Below are 18,911 nucleotides of genomic sequence, written 5' to 3'. Positions count from 1 at the left end.
GACACAGGAGGCCTTTCCTGATACCACAGTGGGCTAGATCCCCTTGGTGTGCACGCCTATTGTACCCTGCACTTCCCATTTATCCTTTATCCTTCCTGAGATCTCTGTCTTTCCTGTAAGACTCTCAGCTCCATGTCTTGCTTATACTTGTGTTTCTAGGGCCTAGACAGGTCCTGGCTCAGAGCAGGTGCTGAAATGGTAGGTGGGTCAGTTGATTGAGAGCAATTGAGCCTCCCAACTCTGACTGTCTTTAAGGAATTATACGGCCCCATTATGAAGGCATTAGCCCACTAGATTTCCGATTCATTAGTTTTACATTAATCTAGTATAACTAAATTTTATCACTAGAGGCATCAGATGCAGAGACCAAACTTGAACAAGAAAATAATTTCTTGGTTAAATGACTGTTGGATATAGACAGAAGAAAGTTCAGGAGGAAGAAGGAAGTGAGTTAACTTAAGGAACAAACCTGAACAGTTAGAGGGAGTTTCTGAGTATGCAAACAGTATAGTTTTCAGAGATGATTTTTGTAAAATGAATAATCAGACTCCTGGCTTATGTCTTTGAATAATTGAACCATTGTTCTTTAAAGGCTTCAGAAAGTGTCCTATAGGCATCATGACAATGCTAAGGTTTCAGGTGTCCCTATCAAAGTACCCCACCGTGACACCTGAAAGTGAAAGTCGCTCAGTTGTATCTGGGACTATACAGTCCATGGAATTCTCTAGGCCAGAATACTAAATGGGTAGCCTTTCCCTTATCCAGGGGATCTCCCCAACCCAGGGATCGAACCCAAGTCTCCCATACTGCAGAATACTGGAGTGGGTAGCCTATCCCTTCTCCAGTGGATCTTCCCGACCCAGTAATTGAACTGGAGTCTCCTGCATTGCAGGCAGATTCTTTACCAACTGAGCTATAAGGGAAGCCTGACACTTGTTTCTGGTTAATGTTGCTCTTGGCTCTTTGATGGCTAGTAAGGTGCTGGCCAAGGATCACACACTGGATTAGGCACAAAGACAGGCTTTCTCTCTCAGTGTTCCATCCTGGGAAGCACAGTAGTGGCTCTTAGCCCAGGCTCCAAAGCCAGACGGTCCAAGCCTTGGCTCTGACACTCACTAGGTACTAGCCCTCAATCAAGCTAAGTAATCCCCCTGTCTGTTTCCCCTACTGAAAAAATTAAGGAGAAAATGGCACCTATGCCTCAGGATATTGTGAGCATTAAATGAGTAAAAAGATATGAGTCATACATAAAATACAAGCTCTTTGTGATTTATTATTATTATTATTGTCCAGAATCACTTGTTCAACCTGCCTTAATTCAAGACCAGTCTGATAGAGCAGCCTGTGCACAATTCAGGGAAGTGTTCCTTTCTTTCCATATAAAGTTTTACTCTAAATCACATTTTTCCAGCCTCAGCCCAGTTGGTGCTTGGGGCTAGGTGATTCTTGTGGGGGCTGTCCTGTGCATTGCAGGCTGTTCAGCAGCATCTCTAGCCCCTGCCCACTAGATGCCAGTATACCCCTTTCTTCAACAGTGATTGGCAAAGATGTCTCCAGTCACTGAATGGAGGAGGGAGACAAAATCACTCCCCGTTCAGAACCACTGGTCTAAACAAACTGAAAGACTGTCGCTCATTGTGATTGGAGAAGGCAGTGGCACCCCACTCCCAGTACTCTTGCCTGGAAAATCCCATGGACGGAGGAGCCTAGTGGGCTGCAGTCCATGGGGTCACTAAGAGTCAGACACAACTGAGCAACTTCACTTTTCACTTTCATGAATTGGAGAAGGAAATGGCAACCCACTCCAGTGTTCTTGCCTGGAGAGTCCCAGGAATGGGGGAGCCTGGTGGGCTGCCGTCTATGGGGTCGCACAGAGTCAGACACGACTGAAGCGACTTAGCAGCAGCAGTGCATTTAGAAGGCGGTTCAAGCTCTGGTTGATTCTGTAGCTTTTGTCAGAAGATAGTACTCAAGGTATGTATTTCTGAGCATCCTCTAAGAAAACTGCATTTTAAAATATTCTTATTTCCTTATTTCCTAAAATGGGGGGTGGGCAGTGAGCAGAGTTTTGGAATTTACAATTCCTTGCTAGTGTGCAAGTTGAATTTTACCTGTAGCCCAAATTGTTCTGAAGTTGTTAAATACAATGTCTTTATGTATTTTGTCAGAATTCAAGCAGTGCATGAGAGTATAGGATGCTTCAGCTAGTGTGCAAGCCCCACTAACGATATATATAGGGTGTCTATAACAGCTAAAAGAGTTTACAATGTCAACAACACTGGATTATTAAGAATAGGGAAATTTAGCAACATCATATGTAAAACAGAATAAAAGATGATTCATAAAATACATGTTAAGTTTGGTTCAGTTCAGTTGCTCAGTTCAGTTCAATTTAGTTCAGTCGCTCAGTCGTGTCCGACTCTTTGCGACCCCATGGATTGCAGCATGCCAGGCCTCCCTGTCCGTCACCAACTTCCAGAGCTTTCTCAAACCCATGTCCATCAAGTTGGTGATGCCATCCAACCATCTCATCCTCTGTTGTCCTCTTCTCCTCCTGCCTTCAATATTTCCCACCATCAGGGTCTTTTCCAAAGAGTCAGTTCTTCATGTCATGTGGCCAAAGTATTGGAGTTTCAGCTTCAGCATCAGTCCTTCCAATGAATATTCAGGACTGATTTCATTTAGGATTGACTGGTTGGATCTCCTTGTAGTCCAAGGGACTGTCAAGAGTCTTCTTCAACACCACAGTTCAAAAGCATCAATTCTTTGGTGTTTAGCTTTCTTTATAGTCCAACTCTCACATCCATACATGACTACTGGAAAAACCATAGCTTTGACTAGACAGACCTTTGTTGGCAAAATAATGTCTCTGCTTTTCAATATGCTGTCTAAGTTGGTCATAGCTTTTCTTCCAAAGAGCAATTGTCTTTTAATTTCATGGCTGCAGTCACCATCTGCAGTGATTTTGGAGCCCCAAAAAATAAAGTCTGACACTGTTTCTACTGTTTCCCCATCTATTTGCCATGAAGTGATGGGACCAGATGCCATGATCTTAGTTTTTTGAATGTTGAGTTTTAAGCCAGTTTTTTCATTTTCCTCTTTCACTTTCATCAAGAGGCTCTTTAGTTCATCTTCACTTTCTACCATAATGGTGGTATCATTTGCATATCTGAGGTGATTGATATTTCTCCCAGCAATCTTGATCCCAGCTTGTGCTTCTTCCAGCCCAGCATTTCACTGGATGTACCCTGCATATAAGTTAAATAAGCATGGTGACAATATACAGCCTTGACGTACTCCTTTCTCAATATGGAACCAGTCTGTTCTTCCATGTCCGGTTCTAACTGTTGCTTCTTGATCTGCATACAGATTTCTCAAGAAGCAGGTGAGGTGGTCTGGTATTCCCATCTCTTGAAGAATTTTCCACAGTTTGTTGTGATCCACAGTCAAAGGCATTGGCATAATCAATAAAGCAGAAGTAGATCTTTCTTTGGAATTCTCTTGCTTTTCTGATGATCCAATTTGGCAATTTGATCTCTGATTCCTTTGGCTTTTCTAAATCCAGCTTGAACATCTGGAAATTCACGGTTCACGTACTGTTGAAGCCTGGCTTGGAGAATTTTGAGCTTACTTTGCTAGCGTGTGAGATGAGTGCAGTGCAGTAGTTTGAACATTCTTTGGGATTAGAATGAAAAGTGACCTTTTCCAGTCCTGTGGCCACTGCTGAGTGTTCAAAATTTGTTGGCATATTGAGTGCCACACTTCTACAGCATCATCTTTCAGGATTTGAAATAACTCAACTGGAATTCCATCACCTCCACTACCTTAGTTTGTAGTGATGCTTCCTAAGGCCCACTTGACTTCACATTCCAGGATGTCTGGCTCTAGGTGAGTGATCACACCATCATGGTTATCTGGGTCATGAAGATCTTTTTGAATAGCTCTTCCGTGTATTTTTGTCACCTCTTCTTAATATCTTCTGCTTCTGTTAGGTCCATACCATTTCTGTCCTTTATTGCACCCATCTTTGCATGAAATATTCCTTTGGTATCTCTACTTTTCTTGAAGAGATCTCTAGTCTTCCATTCTATTGTTTTCCTCCATTTCTTAGCATTGATCACTGAGGAAGGCTTTCTTATCTCTCCTTGCTATTCTTTGGAACTCTGCATTCAAATGGGTGTATCTTTCCTTTTCTCCTTTGCCTATAGCTTTTCTTCTTTTCTTAGCTATTTATAAGGCCTCCTCAGAAAACCACTGTGCCTTTTTGCATTTCTTTTTCTTGGGGATGGTCTTGATCCCTGCCTCCTGTATAATGTCACAAACCTCTGTCCATAGTTCTTCAGGCACTCTACTAGTTCTAATCCCTTGAGTCTATTTGTCACTTCCACTGTATAATCTTTAGGGATTTTATTTAAGTCATATCTGAATGGTCTAGTGGTTTTCCCTACTTTCTTCAATTTAAGTCTGAATTTTGCAATAAGGAGTTCGTGATCTGAGCCACAGTCAGTTCCTGGTCTTGTTTTTGCTGGCTGTATAGAGCTTCTCCATCTTTGGCTGCAAAGAATATAATCAATCTGATTTTTGTATTCACCATCCGGTGATGTCCCTGTGAAGAGTCTTCTCTTGTGTTGTTGGAAGAGGGTGTTTGCTATGACCAGTGCATTCTCTTGACAAAACTCTGTTAGTCTTTGCCCTGCTTCATTCTGTACTCAAAGGCCAAATTTGCCTGTTATCCAGGTATCTCTTGACTTCCTACTTTTGCACTCCAGTCCCCTGTGATGAAAAAGACATCCTTTTTGGGTGTTAGTTCTGGAAGATCTTGTAGGTTTTCATAGAACTGTTCAACTCCAGCTTCTTCAGCATTACTGGTTGGGGCATAGACTTGGATTACTGTGATATTGAATGGCCTGCCTTGGAAACAAACAGAGATCATTCTGTTGCTTTTGAGATTGCTCTCAAGTACTGCATTTCCAACTCTTTTGTTGACTATGAAGGCTACTCCATTTCCTCTAAGGCATTCTTGCACACAGTAGTAGATATAATGGTCATCTGAATTAAATTTGCCCATTCCAGTCCATTTTAATTCACTGATTCCTAAAATGTCAATGTTCACTCTTGTCTAAGTCAATGAAACTATCAGTGATGCCATGTAGGGCCACTCAAGATGGATGAGTCATGGTGGAGAGTTCTGACAAAACATGGTCCACTGGAGAAGGGAATGGCAAACCACTTCAGCATTCTTGCCTTGAGAACCCCTTGAACAGTATGAACAGTATAAAATACATGTGGTAGAAGGAAAAACTAAGGGTACATTGTTTTCCCAGTTAAGAAAACTTAGTAACCAGCAGCTTATGCAAAGCTTGTGCTGTTAAATCAAACATTAACATAGGGACTTCCCTTGTGATCCAGTGGCTAAGACTCTGACCTCCTAGTGCAGGGGGCTTAGGTTTGATCCTTGGTCAGGGAACTAGATCCCACATGCCGCAACTAAAGATTTCGCATGCCACACCTGAAGATCTTGCATGCGCAACTAAGACCTAGCGAAGCCAAATAAAAGAATAAAAAATTTTAAATTAGCATAATTTTTTGCTCACTGTGATTTAAACAGAGCTGATTTTTCTCTTTTGTTAGTATGCTTTTGGACACATCTCCCTCTGCTGCATCCCCCATTTCTGCCTTGGAGTTTTCCAACCAAGAATTCAGCTTTACCAGGAAGTGGGGATCCTGGCAGTAAGGAGGGTATGATGTTGTCCTTCCCGAGCCATGCCCAAGGGTCTGACTCCAGCCAGAGTGACAGGAAGGGCCACTGGCCTTGGAGGAGTCATCTTCCATCCTCCCATGGGCATCCACAAAAGCACCCCTCTATTTCACTAATCTTTCCCCACAACAGGGAGAAGCAGCAAGTGAGTCTGACAGCCCAATCATGCCCCCAGGGGAACATTATGAGCTTTTGACTGGAGAGGATACTGCCAGCCTCGGCTTTCAACACGAATAACCTTAGTTTTCGGCAATGGACCTTCCCCTTAACAGGGGAGCCCCTGTTCACTCCCTTGATCCTATGGGAGGCTCAGAAGTGACACATGTGAAGTACCTGGCCCAGTGCCCAGCATCTAGAGACACTGAAGTGGTTGATAACAAGAGGATAAGATGAAAATAGCAATAATCATATTTACTGAGATCCTTTATGAGTTATAACTAGCATAAGTCATAAAACTCGTCCATTTTACATGTATAATTCAATGGTTTTTAAAAATCATTACATTTGCAGAGTTTTGTAACCAACACTACAATCCATTTTAGAAATTTACCATGTCCACCCCAACTCCAAAAGAGCCTTGATGCCCATTTTTGGTCAGTGATGTTCCCATGCTCAGCCCTGGATATTCTGATCTGCTTTCTTTTGCTATAGAGTTATCTTTTATGAACATTCATACAGATGGAGTCATATAATGTGTAGTCTTTCCCATCTCACTCCTTTCACTTTACTCAATGCTTTTGACCATCAAATACTTTCAATTCCTTTCCAGCAATAATTTTACTTTGCTTAGTGATTGCCCAGCTGCTAAGTCACGTCCGACTCTTTGCAACCCCCTGGACTGTAGCCCACCAGGCTCTTTTGTCCATGGGACAAAGGGCCACAGTCCATGGGGTTGCAAAGAGTCAGACACGGCTGAAGCAACTTAGCATGCAAATACAGCACCAGCTGGGAATCTGGTTAATTCTCTACATGTTCATGCATGTGTGTGCTAAGTTGCTTCAGTCCCTTGAAATTTAGGTAGCCAAGACAAGGGTATTTCACAAAGAAAGCACCTCCCACTCACAATGTCAGTCTTAAATATTGAGAATTTGAAGAGCAGTATCAACTTGATGCTCTAGCTAATGAAACACAGTTGGACTCTTACTACTACATATTCAGTTGATATTGCAGTTTATTGACACAGGAAATGTTAAAAATTTCAAGTGTAGCTTCTTTTTCAAAGTGTTTTAAAAAAAATCACATCAGGGTCAGGTTATATCTAAGTAAGAGTTACATGGGAGGGGCCTCTCCTTTTGCAGATGCCACTGGTGAGAGCTTATGGAAATTAGCCCTTTTATAAGGACTGTGTGTAGAAAGAAAGTCAGTGGACTCTGAGCGAGAGCCTGAAGGACTCTAGGGAAGTACATGAGAATGAACTTTATGACATCTGCTCTTAATACTTTTCAAGGCCTTTCCCCCGTTTTTGTGTTTGGAATAGGTGGCCCTGTCTGATGAGGTGGTGTGGGGTGCCTTTGTATTCCCTTGTAAATTCTGAGAAGGCAGAGGCCTACTCGGCTCTTCCACAGCAACTAACATAGTACTTCCAAGCGCTTTACACATACCAGGCTCTCAATAATTCTTAGTAATAGATTATCCCCTCACTGTTTGCTTATGTGTGCTTTATCTTGCAAACTCAAATAATACAGACTGAGGGCAAGTCCAACCTACATTTATAGCATATCCCCTTTAAGTCCATTAGGAACTGTGAACTTGTAAATGTTGTAGGTTCTTAATTAAAATATTCATTCAGTTCAACTTAATTCAATAGAGAGCCTTCATGTCCCTGAGCAGTAAGGTCCAGGCAGACGAATATCAGCCTGAGAGGAGGCAGCCAGGAGATGCTAAGGGGGCTGGCTTAGCTTAGGCCTCTCCCCTTCCAGGCCTGCTCCCTTTCCAGTCTCTCACCTTCCAGTCTCATAATGATGGTCAAGTAGAGAGAAGGGAAGTGGGCACAGTGGACAAGGCCTTTTCAATCCCTTTTGTGGCTTCAGAAGATGAGATTTCAATAACAGCTTCCTGCTTCTCTCAATGTGTCTATTTGTGCAATGGGTAAAGGCCCTGAGAATACAGAGATGAATGAATAAGTGTCCTCCAAATGTGAGGTGAAGTGTGTGTACTGTGTAAGTATGCACAGTTAGGAATGATTGGTATCTCTAGGTGTGATCAGGAGTGGTGGGTCTGTGCCCCTCTGACTCTGGGCATCTCTGGTGTGCATATATGTGCAGTGATTATAGATGCAAGTGTGAGCCCCCTCCCATATGAACCCTTGTGAGCTCTCACTGAGCCCATAGAATCAGAGGTTCTTAACTTGTCCCACAGGGACAAGGAGAGGTCATTCAGCAATGTTAGGATGGGAGTTCCTAATTAACACCCCAGTTCTGAGCTTATAAATTGGCATTTTAAAAAGTATTTCATTACCTTTGCCTATGATAGGTTTTCCCCCCAAACTTCAACATAACTACTTATATATGCTTAACTGAAAGTAACAAAAAATGTGCATGTCTTTTGAGCCTGCCAGCAAGGCCAGCTCACTGTGCCATCAGGCCCAGAGACTGACCTGTGTATATGTCTGTGCAGGTCGCAAGAGTGGAGCCTGGGACTCCAAGTCAACTTCTTTACCTGCTGCACCATCCCCACTGCCCAGGGCCGGGTAAGTTCCTGTTGCAGAGAAGCAACTCTGTGATTTAAGTAACTGGTCTCTCACTGCTGTGAGCGGCCTGCCTGGAATCCACAAAGGAGTCCTGCCTGAGTATCTGGGAGCCCAAGAGGGGCAGGTGTCTTTCTGCTATTTCCATCCAGAAGAGCACACGTGCCCAAGCTCAGATGCAGGCACACCTAACATTACAATAGGTGTGCTCCTGGAGTGTGGCAATGACCCTCCTGCCCTACTCATCTCCATGTCCAAAGCATGCTTCAAGTTGGACTTCGGGTGCCCCTGCTGACATCAAAAACTAGTAGTCTTTCCTCCCATAAGCTAAATCTTGAGTCAGTTAAATCTTGAGCTCAGTGGCTTGTGCTCCACAAAACAGAAGCTCCAGAGCTTGAATAATTTTAAGACCCATAAGCAGGTTTCATTCCTCCTTTCTACTCCTTGGCTTCTCTTCCAAGTAGTTAGTGATCTGTAAACAAATGTGTACACAGAGCAGCTTGTACAGGGTGTTCAGTCAAAGCAACACTGCTAAGGTTCCTTTCAGAATGGAGATGAGAGGGTCATTCTTTCTCGCTGAACTTAGAAGAAGTTTGTAAACTGTTGGGTGAGTACTCTAATGTGTTAATACCACAAATAGTGACCCAGTAATGTCATATTGGCTCAACAGGCTATTTTAAAAGCACACTTAAATGTGTCCAAGGCTGGCCTGCATGGTTATAGTCTTAATTCTGCCTTTGAGTAAAGCAAAGAAGCTTTTAATTTCAGGGGTTTATTAAGCAAAACTGTGCACACTTCTCTCTTGGCTTAGTTTTATCACTTCAGACAAGTTACTTAGTCTCCTAATCTCTAAAATGTAATGAAAATACCCATTTAAAAAGGACAGTGTGAGGTTTAAATAACATGTGAATAGTCTAACCCAGTACAAGGTGTCTTAGAGGCACTTGGGAATTGTTAGTATCCTTCCCCCAATCTTCCAGCTCTCAGCTGAAACAAAGTTAGAGATAGAAAGAAAGCCAATATTTAGAATAAATGCAGACGACAATTATAAAGCCTTAGCTTCCCTTGTGGCTCAGATGGTAAAAAATCTGCCTGTAATGCAGACCTGAGTTTGATCCCTGGATTGGGATGATCCCCTGGAGGAGGGCATGGCAACCCACTCCAGTATTCTTGCCTGGAGAATCCCCACAGACAGGTGAGCCTGGCAAGCTACAGTCCATGGGGTCACAAAGACTCAGAAATGACTGAGCAACTAAGTACATTGCACAACATTAGAGTCCAGTCTCTACTGAACTAAGACAAACTGGTATGTTAGCTCATACAAGAACCCTCAGGACCAGAGGTCACAGTGGTTTTCAAACATGTCATTTGTCTTGGGTTTATCTGTTTGGAGTGAAATTCTAGGCAGATGTCCAGTAGAGAGGAGTCACCAGAGGCTGGAGGGCCACTGGCATGGGGAGGCGTTGGCTGCCAAACACACCTGCTTGGCCACCCTCACATCTTCACCTTCCTGCCCCAGACAGTAGCCCTGGGGTGCTGTTGGGGGAAGGGAGGGATCTCCATGCACCTTTGAAAATACTATTTGTGGTCCTTACATCACAGATGAGGAAACTAAAGCTCAGACTGGCCCTCACAGCCAAGAGAGAAGCCTGAGGTCACAGAGTAATTCGTTGCAGAACTGGAGCAAGAGCTCAGTTATCTTGACTCCCTGGCAACTGGCTCTCCTGTTTATCCCCATTAACCCCTTGGCCATCTGTTAGCAGACGCTATCTGAGGTTCAGAAGATCATGACTGAATCCTGTTTCTGCCCCTCTCTGCCCTTCATGGATCATCTTCTTAGACACTTGTATCACTTTCATTATTCTAGTTTATATTTGAGAGTAAAATGATAAGTTGTCAGCTCCTCTTTATCTCTGCTGTGTTTTAACAAAGTCAATCTCTTTTTATCCCCCAGGAAGAAAACAGCTATGCCACTGAAGACAGTAAGTTAATTGTGCATTTAAATGTGCTTCATATTTCCTGCGTTGTTCATTCTTACCCATTTATTTAAAGTTGACAATGCTTTCAGCTAAGAGGAACACAGCAGTCTTGTTGCTGCCTGGATAGTCCAAGAGAATCTTGGAATCCTCAGTTAGGCAGGGAAGATGGGAGGGTCCCATCCTCCAGGAAGCTTGTGGCTTCACTGAGTAAGTGGCTGCAGGGGCCAGGCTCCCTGCCTCTTGTGACCTCTGTCTTCCCCTTGGGAGGCCCTGGGTCTGCTTCCCCACCTGCTGGCCTGGGAGCTAATGACTGACAACTGTACATCAGGCACACAGTCCTGACTACACTCATATTCTGGCCAGAACGTGGGGAACCTGAGCCAGCCCACTATTTAAGGAAGCCCATCCTGACCTAGTATCTACACTGTAGCCTGACATTTACAACCACAAACACCAAGATGGTGGGGTTCTGAGACCTAAGCCAGAAGCCAGATTTCCACTGCATAGGCGCTACTGCCCAGCAGCTGCTGAGGGGCCATGGCTCTACCAGCCCTGCTGACAGACTGGGGAGACCCCACACCAAAGTGACACTGCTCCTTCCATGACACACTGCCGGTCCATTGTCAACTGATGCAAAGGTTGAGCGGGGGACTGTGTGTTTTTAATGGTTGTTCTTGTCATTGAAAGAAAAGCCATGCATCAAAGAAATATTATCCCCAGTATTTATTTTAATATTATTGTTTTGACTTTTATTTCCGCATACCACTGTATTGAAGATCCTTACCCTTTTTTTTTAATAGACTCCAGTTGCCTCTCAACAGAATGTCTCAAGTGTTTGCGAAGGTAAATCTATATTACTTTGACGGAAGAGCATGTCCTCTAAAAGTTATTTTGATTAAAAATTTGTATACAAATATATTTCTAAATTTTTTTCATTATTTATAAGGCAATTGTAAACATAAAGCTCAATTTTTAAACAGAACAGTCTTTACTTTGCCATGAGTAGTGAGTAGCAAAGCTGATCAGGACTTGGGCTTGCCAAGCTACATCTGTGCAGTAGGCCACAGTGGACATGCCCCAAACCTGCCTGTCTGTAGACAGATATGACTTGCCAGAAACTGTATCACAACCTTACATAAGTGTGCAGACTGATTTAGAACCATTCACATGTCTCAGAATTAATGGCTAAGTTAAGTAATGAAATTTTAACAAATCTGTTTGAACAAGTTCTTGTGCTGAGTTTTCAAAATAATGTTTCCTGAGTTCAAATATCTATCTTCTTAGTACACCTTCAAAGGCTACCTTTCCTTTATCATAACCATGTATACTTTCTATTAGAACTTTCCCATTTAAAAAAATTTGAATTTGAAAAATACTGGGAGAAAAAAAAAAAAAAACAGAAGAATCATTCATAATCTCAAGACCTAAAACACTACATAGAAACGAAAGCTCTGTACCCATCTAATTCCACACTTGAAGGTACTCCATGTTAAAAGCTACCATTTCCTGAGTTAACACGGGCATACCTGTCTCTGACGATGGATGGTAGACATTTTCTGAATGTGCATTACAACTCACCTGTCTGCTTTCATTGCTCTGCTGGGTCTCTTCCATCATTTCCCACATCTTTCCTCCAGACTTCTTTCCTGTTGTCTTGTTTTTCTCTGCCTTTCCTCTGATGCTTTTGGCTTGCTATCCTTCCATTCTTTATAGTCTTCCATGCCTGCTGAGCAGGGAGCTTGGAGTGATAGTGAAGCCTTAGGGTGAGCCTCTACAGGAAGTAAGTACAACTCTGAGCAAACTTCATGGCTTCAGAGCTTCTTGGTGAAAGACTTGTTCACGGGAAGACATTTGACCAAACTCAGTTCTTCTCAGTTGATACTGGGCTTGGGCATGGGGACAGACGTTTCCTTCTAATCCTAATATGATTATTTCCTTAATGCAGAAAAACCTATACCTGCTGAACGCCACCGGGGATCTAGTCACAGACAAGAAAATATGCAGTCACCGGTGTTTCCTCCTCCTGCCCAGAAGTAAGAATCTTTTCCTTTGAAAATAAGTTTCCTTGACATCTGTATTGTCATACTGCACAGAAACACTGGCTTATAGTGATCAGTAAAGATTTAGTATTTTATTGCTTTGCAATTGGAGAAGGCAATGGCACCCTCACTCCAGTACTCTTGCCTGGAAAATCCCATGGACGGAAGAGCCTGGTAGGCTGCAGTCCACGGGGTCGCAAAGAGTTGGACATGACTGAAGCGACCTAGCAGCAGCAGCAGCAGCTTTGCAATTAAAATTTTTAAAAAATGTTAAGTAGGCAACAACTTTAAAAGAACTGCTTAGAATCACAGAGACTTAACTAATATTTCGGTTAATTATTGGACTGAAGTAAAATCTAACACAAGCTAACCCTCTTTCTTTTAAAGAAACTAAAGGGAATAATCTTCTTCTCTTGAAGGCTGTAGTGTCTCTCCTGTCTTTAGATATGGTTTATTGGTTCTTCCTGTTGATCCTTTGTGATGCACCTGTTCAGAGTATTTTCAGTGCAAACAAAAAGTCAAACTTATTCATCTTGTGCATTGCCCTTTAATTAATCTGAATTTCTTCCTTTCAGGGCAGTTCATCAAAAACCCATACCTCTGCCAAGTAAGTACAATGAAGGCATGAAGAGCAATATCAAGTATTGTGTGAGCTGGCGCTTCATGTCTCCACCCAAGGGTCCAGGGAAATACTGCCTCTTCCAGTGGAGTATCCTCTCCAGCTTGTTTCCTCATCTGTAAAATGGGGCCAAGAATACTTATTTAATAGAGCTGTTCTGAAAAGTAAATAGATTTGGGATCATTCTTACTTTTTTCTTTTTTAGTTTTGATTGAGTATTTTACTGATCATCATTTATTTAATTTTTTTCACAACAACAATATAACTATTTTCAAAATAAGATGATTAAGTAAAACAACATGTTGTGCCTGGTACATAGAAGGTCTTCAGTAAATGATATTTAAATTAATCTAAAATACCTTTTAATGATTATAAAATGTATCTATAAAAGGTACCCTGAAAAGAAGATTTAGCAAATATCTGAATAATTTTCCCAAAGCAAATAATACAATATCCTAAAAATATGAAGGCAGGCTCACAGAACACAGTTACCTAAACCTTGATTTGCTTTCTACTTAATCTAGGGGAAAAAATGAAAACACAAAACAAAACCCCTTCCTGACATGGATAATTTGAAAACTATTCCAAAGTATTCAAGATTTGATACATTTAAATAAAGAGAATAATTATTGTATACAAAATTTACATGTGTTTAAATAAACATGAATCTGTTTACTAGGTTTTAACTAGAAGTTGATTCATCTTAAATAAATGAAACAAAATATAACTTTTCTAAAATTCTGAACACAAAGTGAAATGGTGTGGCTATAGAATTTTTTTTTTTACTATGTAAAGTTTTATTATACCCTTTACTGTTTTTTAACCCAAGTCATTCTTTCAATTGGCAAATACTTATTAACCATCTGCTATATGCCAGGCACTATTCTAGACACTCAACATTCAGAAAACTAAGATCATGTCATCTGGTCCCATCACTTCATGGCAAATAGATGGGAAAACAGTGGAAACAGTGACAGACTTTATTTTGAGGGGCTCCAAAATCACTGCAGATGGTGACTGCAACCATGAAATTAAAAGACACTTGCTTCTTGGAAGAAAAGTTATGACCAACCTAGATGGCATATTGAAAAGCAGAGACATTACTTTGCCAACAAAGGTCTGTCTAGTCAAGGCTATGGTTTTTCCAGTAGTCATGTATGGATGTGAGAGTTGGAATGTGAAGAAAGCTGAGCGCCGAAGAATTGATGGTTTTGAACTGTGGTGTTGGAGAAGACTCTTGAGAGTCCCTTGGATTGCAAGGAGATCCCACTAGTCCATCCCAAAAGAACTAAGTCCTGAATAGTCATTGGAAGGACTGATGCTGAAGCTGAAACTCCAATTCTTTGGCCACCTGATGTGAAGAACTGACTCATTTGAAAAGACCCTGATGCTGGGAAAGACTGAAGGCGAGAGGAGAAGGGGACAACAGAGGATGAGATGGTTGGGTGGCATCACCGACTCAATGGACATGAGTTTGAGTAAACTCCGGGAGTTGGTGGTGGACAGGGAGGCCTGATGCGCTGTAGTTCACGGGGTCACAAAGAGTTGGACATGACTGAGCAACTGAACTGAACTGATTCTAGACACAGGGGCTACAGCAGTGAACAAAACAAATGAGTCCCTCCCTTATGGAGCTTCTATTCTACTGGAGGAGACAGGAAACATAAACAACTAGAAAAGTCATACGGTAAAGAAAAATGAAGCAAAGAGGCAGAGGGTGGGCACAGAGAGGAATGGAGCAGTGAGGGCTGCAGTGGCCAGGTAAGACCTTATCTATAAAACAGTCTGAGAGCTCCTCCTACATAGGGCACATGTGAGGGGGAAATGAGCTAAGACTCGGAAAAGAGAACAGGACCAGCACACATCCAGGGATCGGAAAATGTCAGCCTTGAACTCCCTTGGCTGCCCAAACTGTGGAAACCCTTAGCCAGCTTGTACTATGTACCTTCGAAGCACGTGACCACCTCTTATGTTGCTCCCATCTGGGAATATTGTCCCCATCTGTTAGAAGGCAGCCTTCCTTCATACCTAACCTTGCTGGGCCTGCCACACTGCTCCCTCCTATTAACAATGGTGGCTCTCACCTTGGAACATCCAGGATTTTATCTGAAGCACTTGGTTCATCTAATCCTGTTTTTCCTGCAGACTTTCCCTCCTTAGGAAGGACAACTCTCGTTGCTCTGGGCAAAACCTTAGAGTCACCCATGACTCTTCGCTTGCTTTCCTCACACTCCTTCCAACTGTTCCTTCAAAATATGTTCAGAATCCAATCACTGTTGCTACTCCCACTGATACTATCTGCTTCAAGGCACCATCATCTCCCGTCTGGGTTTGCAACACTCAACTGGTCTCCTCTCTCTGTTCTTACCCCCTTCTCTCTATTTTCAGCCCTGGAGCCAGAGTGACCTTATTAAAAGACAGGCAGACAATTTTACTATTCTGTTCAAAACCCTCCAAAAGCTTCCCATGCCATGCTTGTTAAAGCTCAAGTCATGTTAAGTGTCCCAGGAGTCCCACAAACCTTGCCCGTTCCCCACCTCCTGTCTGACTTCATTCCTTATTCTTCTCCCCTTTCTCACTGCTCTCCAGGCACAGTGGCCACCTCTCTATTCCTCAAATTTGCCAGGCCCTTGCATTCACTGTTTCCTATACCTGGAACATCCTTCCCTGAGATATACACATGCCTGCTCCCTTTCCAACTGCAGATCTTACCCAAGTGTCATCTCAGTGAAGTCTCCCTGACCTGTCTATATAAACATACTACTTGCCCAAAGCTATCCGCCACCCGTTCCCGTCTATTCTTCACAGCACTACGACTCTGTAATATTATATGTATGTTTACTTATATTTTTATTGCCTATCTCACTCCATTAAAGTTTAAGCTCAAGGAGGGAGGGATATTTTGCTGTTTTGTTGACAGCTGTATATTCCCAAAGCTTTTGAATGAATGAATACAGCCAAGTATTTTCTCCATTTCATGTCTCCACATTTAGATGGAGTTTGTACTTAAGGCAGCAATTCTCAATTATTTTGACCTCAGGACCATTCTAACACTCTTAAAAGCACTGCAGACCCAAAGAACTATGGTTTATGTGTTTCTTTCTAGTAATAATGTGTTAATTAAAAGACATTTTAAAAATTTATTAACCCATTTAAAAAATGTTAAACTTATTATGTTTATAAGTGACATATTTCTATGAAAAAATTATATTAAAAAAAAGATTTAGTGAGAAGAGTGGCGTCGCTTTACACTTTTAAAATTTATTAAATGCTTGCAGTAACAGAGACAGCCGAATTCTCAAATCTGCGTCTACATTCAACCTGTTAAAGTATGTTTTACTGGTTGAAGTATACGAAGAAAATTGGGCTTCACAGAGATATGTATTTAGAAAAGACCTTGCAAATCCCCTGAAAGAGTCTTGGGGATCCCCAGGGTCCTCCGGCCACACTTTGAGAAGCAATACTCTTAAGGATTTTTTGGTGTGTGTGATTTTTCAGTGTGTGTATGCTCCTTGCAGCACCCACCACAGTGCTGACATACAGGCATAGTAACGTCGAGATATAACAGGATCCACTGACTTTTCAAATCCTTTTCAGGATTTCCAGAAGGGGGAAGCCCAACTGTGGATGGCCCACTACCCAGCTTTTCATCTAACTCTAGTTTGTCAGAACAGGTATGAAATGAACTCATAAACTGCAGGAAAGGGCATGCCTTCTTATAAGAGATTTGGAAGTGAAACTTGAGAACACATTCTATTTTAAGTTGGCTTGTGAGTTGTCATTTGCTGATGGGTACAGAATACATTCCACCCCCCACCCCAGTTGTTAAGACCTCGCTCCATTTATTCTAATTTGTGTTCTGGATGCCATAAATAACCATTGGTGCTTCTTCAAAACTAGCAAAGATGTGTGCTGTTTTTATTGTTCTCCTTCTCACATAGATTCTATTTAAACTATGTAATTTTCTCAGAATAGATCTGTGGAGGCATATGATATTAAAACACATAAAATAGCAGTTTTAAAAAAAGACAGAGAAAGGGCAAGTCTCTAAGCTTTCTAAAATTTAAAATAAGGATGATGGCAGATATTTATCTTGCCTTCAAAGTGGTTATAAGAATCAAATAAGATAATATTTGTAAACATGCTTTGTAAATTACAGAACAGTCCACATAGCAACAACAATAAGATTATAATAGAAAAGGAGGTGGTAACTTGTTTAGGAGAAAGGAATAAATGGTTCAGGAATCTGGCAGGACTTAGTTTTTATGTTCAAGTATTAAGTCCAGCCCCTAAGACTAAATGGGAAAATTATGTAATCCTTGCCGCTGCTGCTGCTGCTGCTGCTGCTAAGTCGCTTCAGTCGTGTCTGACTCTATGCGACCCCATAGATGGCGGCCCACCAGGCTCCCCCGTCCCTGGGATTCTCCAGGCTGAGCAAAAGAAGCATAAAACTCATTTTCAGATTACTGGTCCAAATGTAGTTAGGTCTTTCTGGTGATGCAAATTTTGTTTCTAGTGCAGAAACTACAGTGTCACTGAAGTGCCATCTCATGCTTAACAATGCCTTCTCATTCACAGGAAGCGGATGTTCACTGTAAACCGTGGTATGCTGGTGCCTGTGATCGAAAGTCAGCTGAAGAGGCATTATACAGATCAAACAAGGTCTGACTGTTTTAAATATCATATTCTGCCCTCAGCCTATATTGGCACAGTTGTCACCCTGATAGTGTGTGCTTGTCCAACTCTCTGCAACCCCACGGACTGCCAGGTTCCTTTGTCCATGGGGATTCTCCAGGCAAGAATACTGGAGTGGGTTACCATGCCCTCCTTATAATTTCTTCTTCATTTCTGAGATAGTTTTGCTTTCTCTTCAACTTCTTTCCTGAGTTTAATCAACTCATTGTATTTTTCCTTGCTGTTTTTTGTCCACTTTTTGTTCATAATTTTTGAATTTATGATTCTATAATATTTTAAAAGATATTTAATTAAATTTGGAATGCCATGTTACATTTTTTAAAACTTTTTATTTTGTATTGGGGTACAATTGATCAACAAATAATGTTGTGATAGTTACAGGTGAACAGTGAAGGGACTCAGCCATACATATACAAATATGGATACATATACATGTATCCATTCTCTCATAAACTCCCCTCCCATCCAGGCTGCCACATAACACTGAGCAGAGTTCCATGTGCTATCAGTTGAAATGTTTTGGTTCCCAATGTCTTCTTTCTTCTTATAGTGCTTTTGAATGGAATTTGTCTGATATGTTTTCTTATTCATAGGTAACTTGTGAACATGGTTCCTAGTTCAAGAGTGCCCTTTAGATTTGACCTTAATGTGTCCCTTCACACATTTCCAGATCCTATAAACTTAGTATCTTCAGTGCCTCAAAAACTAGCACTGACCTCATTCAGAGTTTTCTATAAGTATATATTTTACTGAAGTATTTTCTTAGAAAATAAAACAAGTTCTAATCAGTAATGAAAATCATATACCTAAATAATTACCTTTTGAATATAATATAGGTATTTTCATAAACTGATTTTTAACCTATGGAAATACAAGTTAACACTAATCTTAATTATTCTTTTAATAAACAGGATGGATCATTTCTTATTCGGAAGAGCTCTGGCCATGATTCCAAACAGCCATATACATTAGTTGTATTTTTTAATAAGAGAGTATATAATATCCCTGTGCGATTTATTGAAGCAACAAAACAGTATGCTTTGGGCCGAAAGAAAACTGGTGAAGAGGTCAGTAATTTCTCTCTAATACAATACTTCTGTAAAAGGCTTAAAGGTGGATGCAGGAGCTGTCCTTT

The 18,911-nt window shown here is 41.5% G+C and overlaps 1 protein-coding gene across 2 annotated transcripts in view; it reads left to right on the top strand.

The window, feature by feature from the left end:
* BLNK (B cell linker) overlaps positions 1–18,911 on the top strand; it is a 78,176-nt gene that overhangs the window by 56,673 nt on the left and 2,592 nt on the right. For both annotated transcript variants that reach the window (XM_040254636.1, XM_040254635.1), the window contains 8 exons: positions 8,375–8,447; positions 10,399–10,426; positions 11,224–11,266; positions 12,369–12,456; positions 13,038–13,069; positions 16,679–16,755; positions 17,660–17,743; positions 18,688–18,843. In XM_040254636.1, coding sequence (XP_040110570.1) covers positions 8,375–8,447; positions 10,399–10,426; positions 11,224–11,266; positions 12,369–12,456; positions 13,038–13,069; positions 16,679–16,755; positions 17,660–17,743; positions 18,688–18,843 — 581 coding nt within the window. The remainder of the gene's footprint in view (positions 1–8,374; positions 8,448–10,398; positions 10,427–11,223; positions 11,267–12,368; positions 12,457–13,037; positions 13,070–16,678; positions 16,756–17,659; positions 17,744–18,687; positions 18,844–18,911) is intronic.

The sequence above is a fragment of the Oryx dammah genome, unplaced genomic scaffold (genome assembly GCF_014754425.2).
Source record: "Oryx dammah isolate SB20612 unplaced genomic scaffold, SCBI_Odam_1.1 HiC_scaffold_14, whole genome shotgun sequence".
NCBI lineage: Eukaryota > Metazoa > Chordata > Mammalia > Artiodactyla > Bovidae > Oryx > Oryx dammah.
This window is presented reverse-complemented; position numbering and strand designations above follow the sequence as displayed.